Source organism: Apium graveolens, chromosome 10, assembly GCF_009905375.1.
Source record: "Apium graveolens cultivar Ventura chromosome 10, ASM990537v1, whole genome shotgun sequence".
NCBI classification, from domain to species: Eukaryota; Viridiplantae; Streptophyta; class Magnoliopsida; order Apiales; family Apiaceae; genus Apium; species Apium graveolens.
This window is the reverse complement of record NC_133656.1, coordinates 235,707,674-235,728,432: the sequence shown is the minus strand read 5'-3', so window position 1 is coordinate 235,728,432 and position 20,759 is coordinate 235,707,674. Positions and strand designations below refer to the sequence as shown.

The window sequence follows — 20,759 nt, the reverse complement described above, 5'->3', positions numbered from 1 at the left end:
TAGATCTAGGTATATATACTATTAGATATTATAAAATTATTTAAAAAATTATAAAAATTATATATTTTTTTGATTATTTAAATATTCGCTTCGGTTCAATTTTAACCAAAAACCCAAAATGAACCCATAAAATCGGTTCATTTTTTAATTTTTTGGTTTCGGCTCGATTTTTACCGTTTTTTTTAATTTCGATTTATTTTGATTTTTTGCTTTGCCCTAATTATCATCACAACTTACCACAACTAGCGACTATTTGTCGCCACCACACACCCTCCTCTTATCACTTACTGCCAGTGTTACAGATTTCGGAAATCGGAACTATTCGGTTGAGGTACTGATTTACGATTTATCGGACGATTTTTAAAAAATCGGATGATTAATCGGCGATTTATCGGAAATCGGACAAATATTTTTGACCGATTTTTGAGCGATTTATTGACGATTTTTGAAAAATCGGTCGATTTCTGAAAAATCGGCCGATTTCTATAACAAAGCTTACTGTCACTACAATTACAATTTATGATAAATAATCAAGTAATAATAGCTTATATAAATAGATTTATTTAGTTACGAAAAATAATATTGATATTTTTTTTGCATAAAACAATGATTAATTCTGTATAAATGAGCAATTTTGTATTTATAAACGGTGATTACATGACTGTTTTTTGTTTTCATTTAAAAAAGAATTTCTTATATAAATAAATAAATAATAAATAATAAAACATAAAAAATAAGCACGATTAAACTAGGCAATAGAAGATAGTCATTCTTGTGAAAAGAAAAACTAAACTAATCTTTTTCAATGTGTTATTCATGTGCCATATGTTTTCTTTAACACCCTCGCCTATGACAATGAGATAGATGAAAAAGTATTAGACAAATTTTTGGGACTATATGTATAAAGAAAAGATATAAAAATTATATAAAATTAGTTTTCTGAGCTGTTTCGACTTTATAATATATTCCCGGATTGTTGAAAATTATATAAAATATCAGAGTCTTTTTCAAAATTCATATTTCAAATATAACATGATATCATAAATTGTTGCATTTAATATATTTATCCTAAAGAACCGACCATTAAATATTAAATTTAATAATTATAAAAAAGAAATAACATTACGATATAATCTAGAGTTGTTTTGGAATTTATACAAATTAAAGGAATAAAGTTTGGTATACAAGATTTTAATATTAAATGCATTTTGTTGTAAACTTAGTTAAGAAAATGACAATCTTACGCGTGAAGAACTCGTAAAATGAGACTTTCATCGGTTCACTAACTTTTTTTTATAAATTATAAATTTGTATTTTAATGTATTCATTAGTTGAAGTACTTATGTTATGATTTTTAAGATGGGCGTTTCCTTTTAAAAATTAAAGCTTTATTATCTATATTTTTTATCTCTGCATGTCTAATAGTTAGATGATAAATTTGCCTGAATGAAGAAATGTTTTGTTACGGCTATTGTATTCCGATGCAATTCATACAATTGTAATGTGATATTTGACAAAAAAAATAGAAATTCACAAAAATATATTGAATTTACATTTCAGTAGTTATTCTGGAATTATAAAAGTTGCTTCGGATTTTAATTTTTGAATATCATAAAATTTTCGTGAAATTTCAAAATTTAAATCTATAATATTATTTTAAAAATCAAAAAAATGAAAATTTGGTTGGAAATCGATCTGGTCACCGTAATTATAGCAATATTTAAAATAAAACACTCTCGTAAATATATTAATATTTATAATAAAATTTTATAAAGACAAATAAAATTATAATATTTTTAATGAATTTTGTTTTAAAAAAACAATATATAATATTCATCCGGGCCGGGTTAAACAAAATTGTACAATTGATCCAATCTGAAATAAAAATTAAAAAATAGACTACATACAATTAGTTAGATTTGAAGTGTCACACTAAAACAAAATAATAAAGACCAATAAAATTTTGAAAGGAAATTCATTTGATTGATATAATGTCATAATGTTAAAACAAAATAATAGACGGGATAAAAACAAAAATAAACATTTGAAAGAAAATTTGTTTAGCTCATTTAATGTCTAAAACAAAACTAGATATATTATCTATTCGATTTAAAGGAAAATAATATTTACCCCGGATTAAAATAAAATTAAATAAAAAACTAAATATATTCAGCTAGATTTGGTTGATATAACAGGTTTGAGGTTAAAATCAAAATTTAGTACCTCATGCTAAAACATAACAATAAGTATTACCGATGAAACTAATAAAATATTTACTGGGCTAAAACAAAAATAAAATTTGAAATGTAATAAGTTGGTCGATATAATGTTATCACGCTAAAATAAAATATATTATCTATTCGGTTTAAAACAAAATAATATTCATCCAAAGCTAAAATATAATTAAAAATAAATTAAAAATAATTAACTAGTTGATATAATGGTCTGAGGTTAAAACAAAATAACATATAGTATTGTTCTATGCTAAAATTAAATAAATTAAAACTAAAATAAATCTGAATATAATTAGTTGGATGTAGTTGGTATTAAATAATTCGTATATTATTGATGTGAGCTAAAATTTATCTTTTAATTAAAATATAATTTTATTTCATAAACAAGCGAGTAAATATATGTAAAACTATATCTTTCAAATAGTCTATTTTTTTAAAACCAGAATATCACTAAATTATATACATATATATTTAAAATTATTATAAAATCATATTATTAAAAATTTATAATAAATAAATTTTAGAGTTTATAATTTTTATTTAAATTTAAATTCAAAAATTATATAATATTAAAAATAATCCGTATATCGCACAAAGGCTATTAACTGGGTAACTCCCAATCTGAATAAACTTTTCAAAATCTAAATTGCATAGAATGTGATCCTAGAAAAACATTGTGCAATTCCTATTAAGTACCCTCTTTTTAAAAAAAAATATAAAAAAATTGAATTAAATCATAACTAATTTACTCGAAGCCTCCCGCCTCACCCTTTACATAAGGCTGTACCGACTCCAAATCCCACGTGGCCCTTACCCCAAATCCAACGGTCCATATCACTCCACGTCACCACAAACAGCAGCCCCAAATTTCCTACTCCAAATCGAATATACCACAACGCTTACTTAAAACAATTCGCTTCTTCTATTACAAACCCTAGATATATACGTTAACATTACACATCTCTCTCCACGTAAATCTCTCTCGCTCTCTCTCAAATCTCTCTCGCTCGCTCTTAAACTTTAATGGATACATCGTCTCTCGTGTCAAATTCGATCAATTCAACTCTCTTTTACATTCAATCTCTGCGTTTTAGTTTGTCTTTTATACCGATTCGTAGTCAACGCTGTTGCTTTTTCTAACGAGTTTCGTTCCGGAGCTGTCATCAATGGGTAAACGTAAGTTGCCTGTATCTTTTTTCGTAGTTTTATTGTAAAAATCTGATTTTTTTGTTTGATTATGATGTTTTTGTGTTTAATTAAGATATTTGAGCATGTTATGATTCAATTTGTGTTATTCGTAGTTTTCTTCGATTCGGTTGGTTAGGTAGTTTGATTATGTCTTTTTAAGTTTTATTATGATGTTTTTATGTTACGATTACGATTTGGTTTTTGCAATTTGTAGTTTTCGTTAATTCGGTCAGTTAGGTTGTTTGGTTATGACTTTATAAGTTTATATATGATGTTTTTAAGCTTAATTTGATTACTGAGCATATTATGTTTGTGATTATAGAAGTAAGGAGATAGATAAACTTGAATTGGTGTTTGTTAAGTTCAATTATGATGTTACGGAGTTTAATTATGGTGGATAAGCAGGCTACGGTTTAATTGATAGAATTTGTAGTTTTCTCTATTCTGTTAGTTATGGAGTTTGATTATTACTTTTTAAGTTTAATTATGATGTTTATTAGCTTAATGTTGATTATTAGCATGTTAAATCTGAATTTTGGAAAGGAATTAAGGATATGTAGTTATGACGTCTCGAAGTTTAGTTGTGGTGGTTAAGTATGTTACAGTTTAATTGGTTTGAGAATTCTATAGTTCATTAATTTTGGACAAAGGATGTACTTTTTGAGTTGGGGTTTTCGAGTTCAATTATGACGTTCTAAGTTTATTTATGATGTTTAAGCATGTCCTAGTTTGATTGATATATTTTGTAGTTTTCTTTGTTTGGTTAGTTACTAAGTTCATTATGAATTGATGTCGGAGCTTGTTATATGTAATTTTGTAGTTTTGGATTGAAATTAATGATGTAGATGTAAAAAGATGCTAATTTGGTGTATTTTTGCGACATATAGGTAGTTCTCAACGTAAGAATGTGGCGGCGACTTTAGATTATTCTGATACTGATAGTGTGAGTTCGAGTTCTACTTTACCGTCAGAACAATTGCTGGTGTCTGGTGTTGTGGACTTGCAGCTTGAAAAGGATTCTATACTTGATCAGGCTTTAGATGATTTATACGAGAAAAGGTAGTTTTTTCCCTCGATACTCTGTTTAGTCATTTGTATTTACAATTATTCTAACTGCTAGGCTGAAACTTAGTGTTGCACTTGAATTATACAGGGCGTCGACAAGGGAAAAAGCATTAGCGTCAATCATTGATGCTTTCAATAGCAAAATACAACATGAATTTGTTGAAAAGAAGTAAGCATCTCAATTACTTAAATTTGTTTACTTTATCATGTTTAAGATGGTTCATGACTAAATATTATTTCCGGAATGGTAGCATGCTTTATTTGATAATTGTATTTAATTATTAATATGTGATTTTTTCTTTGCAAGTTGGGTTAGAGGTTTATAGCATTCTAAATTTATGTCCTCGTTCAGTATATATTAATATTGGTCAAGTTCAGTGTGTAGATTTCCAATAGCTGTTAATTATATGATATGAAGCTCGGTTATATGCTACTAAGATAACCATGAATTATGAAAGAGAAAGATTAAATTCCCCCTGCTAGGTTTTTCTAGCAAAAAAGAAGTTAAAATATTATTTGGTTTTTGTATTTTACTATCATTTAAAAATTAATAGTTGCAACCCTCAATTAAATGGTGATATACTTTGTGTTACGTAAGAACAAAGTTGAGGTTCTTTATAGATACAGCCTCTTCAGTCTTCACTAGTCTTCACTCCTTGTAGTTGACATATGTTATTTGGTTTATAGAACTAAATACATTCTGGAATCACCTTCGGGAGCATGTCAGTATGCTAGATTTAGGGGTGTATCATTAGCAGTTTTTGTTATTTCATTTGCTTAGGTTTTATGTTGTGCTGTCTAAAAGTGATATAGATTAAATTTAATAATTTGTTTGTGAATTAAATGTAGTAATAATTCTCTCTTTTTAAACGTTGAGTTGGAGCTCGGTTAGGCAATGAAGAGTGTTCATGTAAAGTTATGACATTGCTACTGTCAAGCGTTGGTTGTCATGCTTCTTTGATTTAAAATTATTGTTGAAACACTAGATACTGGATTTCCATTTGTATTCTTTCTAGATTGTTTTGTCTTATGTGTCTTCTCATCACTGTACTTCCATTTTCAGGTTCGCTACATTATTACATCAATGTATTAACTCCATCAAAAAGGGTTCTGGCAAAGAGATAGCATTAGCATCCCACACTATTGGTGATCATCTCATTCGCGGATAAGATAGTTTAATTTATTGCTTGTTTGTGAATTCTCTAAGTATTTATTTCTTCTCTTTGTAGGTCTTTTAGCACTAACCACAGGTCCTGGGGAGAGAGCCCAGGAAATATTGGAAGAATCATTCTCACCTATTATAGAAGCTCTTAAATCGAAGTCAGACGCATCTAAGATATCTGCGGTACGAAAACAAAAATATATCCTTGAAAAACTGATTTTGATCAGTTGTTGTGAAAAGTTTTTGAATGACTGTATTCATGTTTCTAGCTGTTGGAGTGTTTGACTATTATCACTTTTATTGGCGGAGACGATCCAGAGGAAACAGAAAAGTCAATGCAAGCTGTGTGGCAAGTGGTTCATCCAAAACTTGGTTCGAATGTATGTATTTTACTATTAGATGTGATGCTGTATGATCATTTGTTTTAATTTGTTTCCTTCATGAATAGTCTGTTACAAGCACTTTGCACCCCAATGTTTTTTTTTAATGTTGATATTTAAGTTTCTGTTTGTTTGTTTGAATTAGTGTAGCTTTTTTTAAGGTTACGTATTGTATGGTGTAATATTTAAATGGTTTTAATTATGATTGTTTGAGTTTAAAGTATGTTGACGGTCCTATATGGAGACTTAAGCTTATATATAACTTTTCAGGTAGTTGCTATAAAACCATTACCAGCTGTTATAACTTCAGCTGTCTCTGCTTGGTCCTTTCTTCTTACAACGATGGATGGTTGGACACTTAATCCAAAAACTTGGCAAGAGTGAGTGACCTCTTCCTCTCTTGATTTTTCTCTGCCTGCTTTTACATACTTGGTGTTTGGATATCACATTAAGACTATGTTATGCTACCTGTAAACATATATGATTTTTTGACTGGACGATATTCTTCTATGGCAAACAAAATTCATGTAAGCACAAAATTAGAGGAGTTTTAACTTATTTTTGACACTGATGCAGGTCCATCGCTTATCTCTCTTCCTTGCTAGACAAGGATGATAGATCTATTCGGATTGCGGCCGGTGAAGGACTTGCACTAATTTTTGAGATTGGGAATCTGGAGAAATTTTCTGTTGCAGCCACAGGTCCAAGTGACAGCTCCAATAATGACGGAAAAATTGCTCGTGAATTTACTCATATACAAGGACTGAGGGCAAAGATCCTCAATCAAGTGAGAAGCCTCTCCGTGGAGGCAGGCGGTAAAGGTTCTGCCAAGAAAGATCTTAATAGTCAGCGAAACACTTTTCGTGATATATTGGAATTTCTTGAGGTATTTCTATGTAACCTTTTTTCTCTTTCTTAAGTTGAGTAAAGGTAGAAGTATTGATTGTCTTTTGTACATTCAGGATGGTTTTAGTCCAGAAACATCGATGAAGATTGGTGGAGAATCCCTAAGCACAAAGTCGTGGTCTGAGCTGATACAGGTTGCTGCTCTTTTTCGCTTCTTGATGAAGATTTCATAATTTTTTTTTAAAATTTATTTTCTAGGGTCTCATTTTCTGCTTTCTCTGAATAGCTAAACTTTCTGAAGCATTTTCTTGGAGGAGGATTTGTCAAGCAAATGCAGGTTAGTTCTCTTATTCATTTCTTGCCTTGACTTTCTTGTTGGCTATTGTCGATGAAAGATATAATGATTATGTGTCCTTGCGTTAAACCACTTGTGTCTAAACAGGATAATGAAGTTCTTCATGACATTTTTGGCTTCACACCAAAGAGAAATCTTCTTTCTAGCACGCAGAAGCTATCTGGCATGGAGAAGGTTAGTACTTATTTTATGTCGCTTAAACTTGGTACTATAATGTCAGGCTTTCTATCATTATGTTTATCAAGGTATGTTCTGTAATCTGTAGATAGTATATGACTATGATATTTCATCTTCATAGAATTTGTACGTGGGATGGAGTTATCGCGATGAATCAATTATAGTTGTGCTTGTTACCGGTTTTGAGTGTACCAGTATCCTTATTGACACTTGAACCAAGTGTTGTGTGCTAATAGTCTTCGAAGGCATATATTGTATAACGAACTGTAGTTATCTATTTCAGACAGACCTTCTGGTCCAGGGCATTGACCTTTGCACTTCTCATTTGGCATTTATTATATATTTGTGTGTTACTGCTGCTTATTATAACATTTTGTCAGCATTTTTTTTAATGCTTTGTAATAAAATTTAATATTGTTACAGAGGATGTACAAGTCACCAAACTCGGTCCACAACAAGTCAAGGACTCAGTTTTTAAACAAGCAGCGGATGATATCTCAGGTAATTTTCTTTGCTTCTGCTCTTCCTACTTGAAATCTTTTCATGCATCTAGCTATGCATAAGGAACCAGGATTAATTTCGAGGAGTTAGTCCTGACTCCTGAATAAAACTCCCTCCTTTCCCCAAGAATTGGTATTTGATAAAATTTTAAAGTCAAACTAATCTGACTTTGACCGATTAATAAATACCATTTGACATAAAAATTATGAATTAAATATCATTAGAAAGTAAATTTTAAATTTATAAAATTATGAATTAGTAATGTATAATTTGTGGTCAAATTTGAAAAGGTTTGATTTTCAGAAACTGTGCCGCCGATTTTCGCAGAGTGGAGGGAGTATATTTTAGTAGCTCTATTACAAGATCTAGTTCGAAACTTTGGTGGTATTTTTGAACCTAATACTGTGTGTATTCAACAAAAATTGGGTTCAATTTTAGAACTTGTTTCTTAATATGAAAATATCTATGCATTGAAATGATGAACTCAATGTTTGAATCTAGGTGATTATTACTAGGATTCATTTTTCGCTGTCCAGATTATGGTTTAATCGTATAAAAGTAGATGTAAACATTCTACAATAATAAAATAATTATAGAATTTTATTATAATTAAATGTGAATAAGTGTGTGCCAGAAATTGTAGTTATAAATATTTAGCTGGAACAATGGCCTAACACTATTTTTTTTTTAAATTTTGTCTGTTTTTTCAGAGTTTGTAGCAAAAGTCGAAGCACTTACAATGTTTAACTTCAATTTTTGCAGGATCGGAACGCTGGTCACTTTGCAGTAGCTGATGTGGGCTATGATGATGTCTAGTGTCTGCAGTAATCTGTATATGTACTATAGCATTGGATACCTGGAGGGTAAAATCCTCTTTAGTTGCTCAATCAAAGCCAATTTCATTTGTTCTCACTTGTCCCACCAATAATTTAGTAATGTGGGCGGGACTTAATTTATTGATTTAGTTATTTATAGCATAGTTGCACTATTAATTATTGTGATGTACGTTCAAAATACAATAAATATATTCATCCTTTTAATTTTACAAGATACGTCTCTGTGAATATCGTTTGAGTTTCTATAGGAACCATCTTAGATAACAATCTAATTAGGGATTAAACAAGATATTCAGACCTTGGAATTAAGAAAAAATGTTCGTTATCAAGCTACAGATTTAATTGCATGTGTTGATTGCTCGTTTTAAATTTAGAAGGAACACAATAGGAGACTTTTGGAGTTGCTTAACTTGCTTGAGTGACTATTTATGTTTTCATGATTGATATTTTGTTTAATAATGGTCTGTTTAAAACAATCATAAACAGATTGCACCACTGTAGTGTCTTCAAAAATAAAGCAGAGATGTTAGTTCTCTAGTAGAATGTTTCACTTTCAATAGAAACTCCACAATCTCTCTAGTTCCCTGTTACAGTCTATGCTAACAAAGTTTAACACTGAAATTTCGCAACTTTGTGAATCTCGCAGCCACTGTGATCAGTTTAGACCTTTTTTCTCATACATGTTGATGGAATATGCATCTGTGCACTGCGTAGAGCCTGATTTTGAAAATAACTTTTTCTCTAATTAATATCATCATTTCATGTTTAGTTATTTATATACTAGCTGAACCTGAATTAGTGCGAGGGGCTAAACAAATAAACCCCCACGAGATTTGTTATTCAAAACACAATAATTGTCCCTTGATCCAGAAAGTTTTCATGTTTCTACATAGTACATAGGGTATACTGTGTTTTCTCTTCTTTGCAAACAATTTTTCGTCTCTAATTAATGGTTACAACTAATAAATTTCTGATCTTCAAGATCATTGAGTTGGAAAAATGTTCTGGTAGAGACCCATGTCCATCCCCTTGTGAGCAATAGGTGCATACATCCACATTTCATCGGAGCTCAATAACTGCAAAACGAGTAATTTGTACATTGAGTTGATCATATATGTACCGAGTAACTCATGAAGATTAACATAGTTACAGTTACTCAATTTACCTTGATCTGAAGCTGCAAAAATTGCACATAGTGCACAGCATCTTCAAGCATTGTGCTTATGTCAACCTTTGTTCCATTAGGGACAAGGTTTTGCAGGATTCTCAATCTCTCATTAATTTTCTCTCTTCTTTTCTGCAATGTAACATAATGAAAAGACACCGTTATAAGGTAGAATAAACCCGATGAATAAGGCTCCTACATCATATTTTGATAATGACACTTTTATCTCTTTCTAACATATGATGAATAACATGTAGATTTTAAATTACTTACTCTAGCATAGAGGCTCTGGGGATCAGTTGCAGCTCCTCTACCAGCTCTTGGTTTTTTGCTCGATTTGAGAGCTACGGATCCTTTAGAATCTGAGGTAGCTCCGCCATTTAGTTCCTGGGAAGTATTAGAATCATCTTCTGAGCTATTATAGCTACTAGAACTCTGTGCAACTGGACCATTATAAGTGCTATCTTCATCAGTGTTGGCAATTTGATTGACACTCTTATTCTTCTTTGCCTGCACATTCTTCTTGCATGTTGGTATCTGCATTTTGAAAGGAAAATGTAATTAGACATCAAACGTTCATTCTAACATAATCACAATTCCTGCAACATTTTCTTGAAACAGTATAAAAAGTCTGGTGTACTTACATCTCTTGGAACACGGCATTTTTTCTTTGGATTCTCGACATGTACCACAGCTTCAGCCTGTTGTGGCACTTCAAACTTCCTTTTAATGCCTAAATCAGTCGATTCTGCATTTCCCATCTCTACTTTCAGGTTCGCAACATCATGCATGACATGATCACTAGGAAAAAATTGCGGCAATGCATTATTTGGTCCGTCCATTACACAGAAACGCATGGACTCGGGAATGTCACTCATGACGACGTTAGAATCACAAAACTGGGGAGTCTCTTGACTTGGATGGGAAAAACATGCATTATAGTTATTACCATAAGTACTAATATTAGTATTTTCTTGAGAAAAACAGAAACTGGTGTCAAAATTTTCATCGAAAAAGGAAAAATTTGCATTAGCATTGCCTTCAGTACAAGGCCAAAGATCTGCAGGAGTTCCGAAACCAGGCAGGAACTGAAATGCTGAATCAGCTTCTTCATTCATCAACAACATTTTGTTCAGGAAATCAAAATCTTCATTCTGAAAAACTCCCACAGACTCCATTGTACTAAGAAAAAGATTCAGATATTTAGTGATAGTACTGCTAATTAAAGAAGCTTATGATTTGACTTAAAAGAGAACTGAGAACTTATATATAGTGTAGAACTACAAAAGAATGAGTTCAAGAATTGACTTGGATTAAAAAAACTGCAATAAATTCCTACATTTCTAATGATGCATTAAACAAAGAAATATGTGTTTGTAAAACTCCAAGAGTCCACTCTACAGCTCAGAGGTAGACCAAGTACATGCATTAGGGGATTAAACTAACACCACCCTTTCAAACCTTATTAGACTTGATTAGAGTACCTAATTTCATTCGAGATAGCGTTAGAGTGTCGTAATCCTAATGATTGGAAGAGGGTTAATCATGATTAACTAGAAGTTATAAGGATTAAGCATGAAACTCAGCACATTTTGATAAACAAAGTACTTCTGAGAGTTACTTGTGGAATCTTGAGTGTTGAGAACGTGGGAACTGGAAAGTTAGAATAGTTCAAAAGAAATTGTTAGATGAAAGTTGATTCTGGTAAAGGGACTCATACAATCGTGGAGATGAATCTGACAGCTTTCGAAATACCAAGTAATCTTCTGACATTGTTAGCGCACAACTCGGTTCTTGTCCCCTCATTCACATTGTATTCCAAGTTCATCGTTTATCGAATTCTTGAAAATTTTAAAACTCCGTAACATTTACAGCATTTTCAAGATAAAATCACGATCCTTTTCCAAAGAATCCAAATAAAACAAACAAATCCGGGATTATTTGGAAGATACTCTCTTCGAATTAGGGTTCTCGACCAGTATCTAACTAAGAGGACCCTGCTCATAGAATCGCAGTATCGAGGATGTTTAGATTGGTTATGTTAAAGAGTATAAGATCCTGTTCCGGTTTTTCTCTACTACCTTAACGTTTTAGAACAACTGCTTACTTATCATGTTATCAGAGTTCGGTTTACTTATCATGTTCGGGTCTTTTTCTACTACCTTAAGATTTTAGAGTCACGGGTTACTTAACAGGTTCCGTTTGCTTCATATAGCTCCCTTATGATACAACTCATTTGATAATTGTTAGTAAACAATTCTCCTAAGACCTCAAGGTCATCAACAATAACAACACAAACTTCTGAAACATGTCTTACATCGGAGGAATGAGTACATTGTATTAATTTCAGTGAAGAATAATACTTATCTAAAGAGAACACGTAGGTGATTAGGCAAATCAGGGATGATATTAATTAAGGATTAAAAGGAGAGGACATTAGAATGCTTGGATATGACAGGGAGTGACAATCTAGAGATTACCTGAACTTAGACTTAAGACTCTTAATTACCAGTTCATACTCCGTAGACTCCGCCATTTTTTATGCTTGTTACGCGTTCTACATACACTGCTTCATTATGTTGTAAATTTGTAACCACACACATTATTTCTACTAAAACCTCCGAATATTTCAGATAATATATTTAACTTCATGTTACTATTGAGCGCGACTGGATAGCACATTCATAAAATGTAACATCCAAACTCATAATCTAATGTATACTAGATTCAACAATTCAGCACATTTCAATCCAACATTTCATTCCAGAAGTACTAACAATTTGGTATAGATTAGTTGTAATTTGTAAATATGTTCTTGTAGATGGCTCCAACACTCTCGTTGCAATCGATATTGGATGTTATAAACATCACATCATCATCGTCGAGTCCACGAACAATCTTGTGGAAACCGAACAAGATTAGTTGTAATATCTCGTAAATTTTGGAATAATATTAGTAAAAGAATAATAGAATAAAAGGATTAACATTTGATAAAGATTAGAATTTAAAATAAATTAGACTAATTGGCTTAAAATTTGGAACGAATTTTAAATGAATAACTTGTAGGTTAAAAAATATGGTTTTGTATCGTTATAAATACATTTTATTCGCCTTTCTCGTCTTTGTTATTAAAATTCGGAGGACTTTATTCATTAAAATCACCAGCCTTTTAAAATTCGTAGAAAATTTATTGTAAGTCAGAATTCGTTGATTTTGGGCTTTTCAGAAAAATCTTTTTGTTCTTTTCAACTTTCGTGTTACGTGTTTTCCAAGAAAACATCGTTTACTGGATCAAAAAGATTAAATTCAGATCTGGTTGAGGTACATTTTCGATCGATTTCTCTAGTGTTTTCTAAATTATGTGTTATGTGTATATATTTGATTATGAAAAATATGGGCTAAGTGATGATATATTTGAAAGTATACATGTGATGTCTAGACAATAATTTAGGATTTCTAATTTATGCCATGGTTCGTGAAAATATCAAATAAAAACTTAGGATCGTAGTCACTGGATTGTAGTGACAATTTTATGAAAATTTAGGACCATTAACACCAGGTTGTAGTGATCGTACATTGGATTATGGATTTTGAATTATTGTTCTTTTTGTGTCATGTGTATAATATGTATCGAATAAGAATATGAAAGTGTATCGAAAGTGATTGTTTCTAATATTGTATCATATAAATTATCGTATTTGTTATATGTGTATAAGTTGCTTGGCCTACTAGTTGGATCGATTGGTTTCTTGCTGGGCTGTATAGCTCATTACTTACAATTTCAGGTTTTGTCTAAGATTCAGACTAATAATTCTAAGTCAAAACTAAAATCTGATACAATTTATTAATCCAAACGTCTATTACAAAGGTTGACTATTACAAAAGCGCAGCTAACCGAAATCCAAAAGTCAATCTACTCCAATTCTAAGTCCTCGAACTTCAATGTTATCCAACTCGCATCTTAGACGAAACTTGAAATTGTAAGTAATAAGCTATCCAGCCCAGCAAGAAACCAACCGATCTAACTAGTATGTCAAGTAACATGAACACATATAACAAAATACGATAATTTATAAGATACGATATACGAAACAAACATTTTCGATAAACTTTCATATTCTTATTCGATACATAGGATACACGTAATCACGTAATAAAAATAATTCAAAACCCATAATTCATGCCCCAACCATTACAATCCGGTGATAACGTTCCTAAATTTTCAGAAAACTGTCACTACAATCCGGTGACTGCGGTCATAAGTTCTTATTCAATATTTTCACAAACCATTACACAAACCAAAGATCCAAAATTATCGTCTAGAAATTATATATATATATATATATATATATATATATATATATATATATATATATCGATACATATACTATAACACATAATACATTCAAATATATCATCACCTAGCCAATATTTTCATATTCAAATATATTCACGTAACACATAATTTAGAAAACACTAGCAAAATCGATCGAAAACTTACCACAAAACCCGATCAGACCCGTTTTTAGCCTTTTTAACCATCTAAACGATGTTTTCTTGGAAAACATGAAACACAAAAGTCGTGTAGAATGAAAAGACATTTCCCAAAAGTTCAGAATCAACGAATTCCGACTCACGATGAAATTTTTATTAATTTTACTAGACTGCTGATTTTTATGTATAAAAGCCCTACGAATTTTGATATTAAAAACGAGGAATACGAATATAACGTATTTATAACGATACAAAACCCTAATTCCTAACCTACAAGTTATCCGTATTAAAATACGATCCAAATTTTAGGTCCATTAGTCTAATTCAATTTTAAATCCATGTCCTTATATAATTTTGATCAATTTTATTTTATTATTCTATTATTAATTTAATTCTGAAAATTACGGGATATTACATACTACCCTCCTTAAAAAGAATTAGGTCCCCAAATTCGCAACAAACTTATACGTCTACAATCCCTAATCTCTTATTTTTCAAACTTAAAGTATAGTATACAGGATCGCATCCTAGAGAATGTATCCAAAATTCTAACAGCTCGCACCGTAACATCACACACTTCTGAACTATTAATTCTAAAATTGAAATTAAAATACAATACAATCTATTAATCCAAAATTTTGTTACAAAGGTTACTATTACAAAATTGCAGCTAAAAGCGGAAATCCAAGGGTCAATTTTCTCCAAACCTTAGGTCCTCGAACTTCAATGTTATCCAACTCGAATCTTAAACGAAACCTGAAATTGTAAGTAGTGAGCTATACAACCCAACAAGAAACCAATCGATCCAACTAGTTGGTCAGGAAACCTATACACATATAACAAATACAATAATCTATATGATACAATATTCAAAACACACTATCGATAAACTTTCATATTCTTATTTGATACAACAATACACATAATCACATAACAACAATAATTCGAAACCAATTCTTCATGCCACGACCACTACAATCCGGTGATAACGGGTCTAAATTTTCAGAAAATTGTCACTACAATTCGGTGAATGCGGTCCTAGGTTCTTAATCAATATTTTTGCAAACCATGACATATATTAAAGATACAAAATGAACGACTAGAAATCACATATATATCGATATATATACTATAACACATAATACTTTCAAATATATCATCACTTAACCAATATTTTCATAATCAAATATATACACGAAACAAATGATTTAGAAACACTAGCAAGATCGATCGAAAACTTATCTCAAAACCTGACCATATTCGTTTTTAGCTTTTTTGACCATCTAAACGATGTTTTCTTAGAAAATATAAAACATGAAAGTTGTAGAGAACGAAAATATCTTTTCGAAAAGTCCAGAATTATTGAATTCCGATTTACGATGAATTTTCTACGAATTTTATAAGACTGTTGATTTTTATGTATAAAAACTCTACGAATTTTGATATTAAAACGAGAAAGATGAATATGATGTATTTATAGCGATACAAAACCCTAATTTTTAACCTACAAAGTTATTCGTATTAAAATACGATCCAAATTTTAGGCCCATTAGTCTAATCTATTCTATATTATAATACACGAAACATTAAAAGTTTTTTAGTCGGTCGGTCGGTACTTACTGAAATTACGTGATTACCCTCTTATATTGATATTAAATTATATTATAACTAAATTTTTAAGTAAACCAATAAAAAGATTCGCTAGATCTGAAAATTAAAAAGGGGAGATAGTTTCCGTAATATAAAAGGAACGTTTTTCTGTTTCTTGCATTACCCAATAGCCTTGGATCCAATAAAGCTCGCTGGAAGGGAGGCCGGATTTGCACCAGTCACCTTCTCTATTTTCAATTACCGAATACTATTGCAGTTGGACTTCCCCTGCTCTTGACAAATAAAAATTGAACATGAAACAAACTGGTTTCTAGGACCTATTGATGCCTTTACTTAATTATTTTTAAAATTTTTATTCTAAATCTCTATACTATATTATATTAGACGAAACATTAAAAATTTGGTATTCGGTCGGTCGGTACTTGCTGAAATTACGTGATTACCCTCCTACATTGATATTAAATTATATTTTAACTAAAGTTTTAAGTAAACCAATAAAAAGATTCGCTGGATCTGAAATTAAAAAGGGGAGATAGTTTCCTTAATATATGTTGGTACCGGATTTTTGTTGGTACCGAATTTTCACCTGTTATGACATGAAGATTACTGAACATGATGACTGTAGTATAAAGAGTTTCTGCACACAAAAGCGGATTTTCATCTGTTATGACATGAAGATTACTGAACATGACGACTGTAGTATAAAGAGTTTCTGTACACAAAAGGAACCAACAGGAACAGTCGACATCAACTACAGTCGACACAACGGGAACGAATCAGTTGGACGGGAACGGAACAACAGTTAAACCAAGTCAAATAACAACCCTTAAAAATAGGAGGGAGGTTAAACTACATCTTCTATTTTCCAGCAACAAGCGGCAATGATGTGGCTTAATTGTAGCAACAGTGGGAGTTATGCGAGGATGGTTAAACAAGATAAAATGGAGAGATAATCATTATCTACATATACACACACTTACACAATTCTACTTGGATTAGAACTCTACTTCATCTCCTACACCCACTCTCTTCAATACCCACATCTTATGTATAATCTTCATACATTACCTACATATACACATAATCCATACACTTATATTAACACAAAACACTAATTCTCTCTCAACTACCTAGCTTCCCACCTCAAATATTAGCTCAAAATATGTATTTTGTAATATCTCTTGATGATCATCCCTTAAACAATCTAAATCTACACACCACGTTATACACATCTACCTCAAGAAAAGTTATCTCTATCCATATCGAATTTGGAACACACAAATAATAAGTTTTACATTACTTTTTTCTAATATCTTATTGATGGTAATAACTTGTAACATTATATATATTATATTTTTTCTCAGCCGACGAGAAGGTATGCCCAATCGACGATACACACTACCAACGAGTACAAACTGCACACTCGACAAGTCCAAACTACACTTCGACATGTCCAGACCGCATAATCAAAAAAGAAGCTTATCTCCAAGTTTTAGTATTATTTCATTTATTGTAAACACTTGTATTCATCTTGACATCATTATAGTGGAATCATTTTGGCTGAGTGTCGTCTCACCCGCGGTTTTTACCCTTTAACGGGGGGTTTCGCGTTACCAATTGTTCGTGTTCATTTATTTTTTCCACATATAGATCACTTTTATTTTAACAATTTACCATGACTAAATCTAGTAGACTTAGATTTTAACCTACAAATTTTGGTAAAAACAATATACAAGGAACGTTTTTCTGTTTCTTGCATTAACCAATAGCCTTGGATCCAATAAAGGTTGCTGGAAGGGAGGTCGGATTTGCACCAGTCACCTTCTCTATTTTCAATTACAGAATACTATTGTAGTTGGACTTTCCCGACTCTTGACAAATAAGAATCGAACATGAAGGGTTTCCGGGACCTATTGATGCCTTAACTTAATTATTTTTTAAATATTTTTATTTTAAATCTATTTTAATTCTAATTAATATATAAATTAATTACCTTATTAAATTAAATTACATTATATTTTCAATTAAGTTAAATTGAAAGATAATCTATTGGTCGATATAATGACATCGGAAAAAACAAGAAATAATATATACTACTCAGCAAAGAACATTCAAACCAGATTAAAATAAAATTAAAAACAAACTTAATATAATTAATTGAATTTGATTGATATAACGGGTTTATATGATTATGGGTTTTCTTATATGTCTATTTTATCCATAGTATTTTATTAAAATGAAACTAGAGATTATTCGTTAGTTTGTATAATAGCGTCATACTAAAACAAAATAATCTAAAATATTTATCATGAGTAAAAAAAACAATTAATCGAAGATTAAACAAAATTAGACAAACTAATTCAAATTAATGTATACATTTATCCGAACTAAAATAAATAAAAGATATGAACAAATTTCATATCTTGACATTTTTAATTCAAAATATTATTATTAAAAAGATATATAATATTAAAAAACAATCTGTGCATTGCACGGGTTATAAACTAGTTCAATTTTAAATCATAGTCCTTATATAATTTTAATCATTTTTATTCTATTATTCTCTTATTAATTTAATTCTAAAAGTTACGGGATATTACATTTGTACTTGTGCATTTCTGACCGGGTACAGTTCTAATATCATTAATAATATCAGTTAAAAACTTAAAATAATAAGAAGGTTTGAAACCTTTAAATTGATTCAAGTCAACAAGTAATGTGTATCAAATTAATAGCTTATATTAGAGAAGCACAAAAGGCCCACCGGGTCGGGTTTTGACCGGGCCTTAAAAAGCCCGAGCTTTGACCATGCCGGGCTTTTCGGGCTTTGACTTTGACCGGGCCGGGCCGGGCTTTCCGAAAATGTCAGAGCCCGGTTGGGCCCTCGAGGCGGGCCTAACCGGGCTTTTTTCGGGCCAGATCGAATCGGGCCGAACTTTTTTATAATTTAAATCGGATCGAGTTTTATTAGAGATTCTGAAGACTACATATATTAGCAACTAGATCATCGTAAAAATGTATTAGTTTACATGGAATATTTTATGAAAACATTACTTCGTTGAAAATATTTAAGTTCGGCAAAATATAAATATGTTTATAGAATAATACTCCCTCCGTCCCATTTTAATTGTCACATTTCCTTTTATAGAAGTCAAATTGACCGATTTTTGACCAACGATTAAACATGATTCTTATATTATTTCGAAAAACTAAAAATTATATATTAAAGCAGATTAAATCTACTTTCTAGTGATGTAATTTTTTTATTTTGTTCAATCCTAAATTATTAATAAACTTCAGTCAAACATAAGTTAATTTGACCGGCACAAATTCAAATGAGACAACTAAAATGGGATTGAGGGAGTATGTTTTATCATTGTTATCCAAATCTCTTCTATATATAATAGGTGAACAAGGGTATAATTTCATAAGATTAAAAAGTCTCATTTAAAAGACTAAATTACCCATGTTTTTAATATTTATATAAAAGATGTGGTTTGTGGGAATCGAACTCAAGTTATTTCATTCAACTATACAACCTTTTAACACTACAACATATTGTCACATGTGGTTTTTACCATACACATAATATGTAAGTGTGCTAAATGAATATTTTATTTAATTTTAAAGATACTTACTTGAATTCCGCAAAAAAAATATAGTTAGTTGAATATTTGTACAGTTAATTTTAAATAATTGAATTCTAGATATAAAATTAGGCATAGTACATAAATGGATTATTATCTTATTTATTAATCATTTCTTAGTTTGAAAATATATCTCATATATTTTCAACATATTTTTTATTATAAAAAGTAATTAAAATGTACATATATAATTTTTTTTTTAAAAAATATTGAATATAGAATCGCTTATATATAAATAATATATATTGGTATTACATATTTAGATAAGTTCGAATTATAATGAGTAAATGCATTTTCGAACTTGGTCCATTATTCAAAATATACTCGAAATTTGAATACATGACCCGAACGAAAAACATCGTCACATTCTACGTTTAGTAAATTTAAATAACAAGCTCGGCGAGAATATCTTACCAATAATGTGAATTTTTTAATAACTTATTTTAATATAAATTAATGTGTTTGAGGTATTTATAGAATCAAATCAATTGATTATTTATATTAAAAGTACTAACTTCACTGGTAATTTGAGATCTCACTAGATTTGTTAAAACTATGATTATATATTAAATCGATTTATTTTTCATTTTTCACTTAAAAAAAACTAACTTTTTAAAAAGAATTATTTTAGATCAACAATATTCATTGATCAAGATAATATTGTACAAATATTTTGAATTATTCAAATAAAAGTTATATCCATAGTGTATTGTAACATTTGATTCAATGCATTTTATATTATTTACGGAAAAAAACATATATTGTTCAATAATTTGAAGGAATTAATCAGTTCAATTGATATTTATAAAACTTTATCGAACTGAAATTTTTTAATTTTAGAAGAATAGTATAAAATGTTATCAAATTATTATATGAAGAAATATTAGAGTCGTAATGAAAGAAACTTAAAAACGGTTTAAATAACGATATAAATACAATTTTTCTTTCGAATTCTTGAAAAAATCATGAATATCAATAATAAGTCTTAAAAATATATAATTCATGTTATTGTTACAACCATGATTGATACCCGGTTGCATAAAAAATAGATATGGATTGTTTGTCAGTGATAATGTGAATATCATATATAAATTATAA

General features: G+C 30.2%; 2 protein-coding genes across 2 annotated transcripts; one reads left to right on the top strand and one right to left on the bottom strand.

Moving 5' to 3' along the window:
* The first annotated feature begins 3,152 nt into the window (after positions 1 to 3,152).
* LOC141692349 (uncharacterized) lies at positions 3,153 to 8,956 on the top strand. The gene is made up of 13 exons (XM_074497157.1): positions 3,153 to 3,410; positions 4,310 to 4,481; positions 4,576 to 4,656; positions 5,551 to 5,633; positions 5,717 to 5,832; positions 5,919 to 6,029; positions 6,300 to 6,409; positions 6,606 to 6,915; positions 6,992 to 7,069; positions 7,162 to 7,212; positions 7,318 to 7,404; positions 7,831 to 7,908; positions 8,671 to 8,956. Exons 1-13 carry the CDS (start codon positions 3,401 to 3,403, stop codon positions 8,722 to 8,724), a joined length of 1,341 nt encoding a protein of 446 aa, XP_074353258.1. The 5' UTR covers positions 3,153 to 3,400; the 3' UTR covers positions 8,725 to 8,956.
* A 771-nt stretch (positions 8,957 to 9,727) lies between these two features.
* On the bottom strand, positions 9,728 to 11,087 carry LOC141692084 (uncharacterized). The gene is made up of 4 exons (XM_074496823.1): positions 10,554 to 11,087; positions 10,183 to 10,446; positions 9,910 to 10,041; positions 9,728 to 9,820 (listed from the first exon to the last, which is right to left on the bottom strand). Exons 1-4 carry the CDS (start codon positions 11,085 to 11,087, stop codon positions 9,728 to 9,730), a joined length of 1,023 nt encoding a protein of 340 aa, XP_074352924.1.
* Between the last annotated feature and the right edge of the window lie 9,672 nt (positions 11,088 to 20,759).

Excerpts from the sequence above, each read along its gene's own strand:
- LOC141692349 (XM_074497157.1), top strand. Across the intron at positions 4,482-4,575 it reads GATGATTTATACGAGAAAAG|GGCGTCGACAAGGGAAAAAG; the intron begins GTAGTTTTTTCC and ends TGAATTATACAG. Across the intron at positions 5,833-5,918 it reads ACGCATCTAAGATATCTGCG|CTGTTGGAGTGTTTGACTAT; the intron begins GTACGAAAACAA and ends TCATGTTTCTAG.
- LOC141692084 (XM_074496823.1), bottom strand. The coding sequence starts at position 11,087 with ATGGAGTCTGTGGGAGTTTTTCAGAATGAAGATTTTGATTTCCTGAAC. Across the intron at positions 10,042-10,182 it reads CCCAGAGCCTCTATGCTAGA|AAAAGAAGAGAGAAAATTAA; the intron begins GTAAGTAATTTA and ends GTTACATTGCAG. Across the intron at positions 9,821-9,909 it reads TTTTGCAGCTTCAGATCAAG|TTATTGAGCTCCGATGAAAT; the intron begins GTAAATTGAGTA and ends CTCGTTTTGCAG.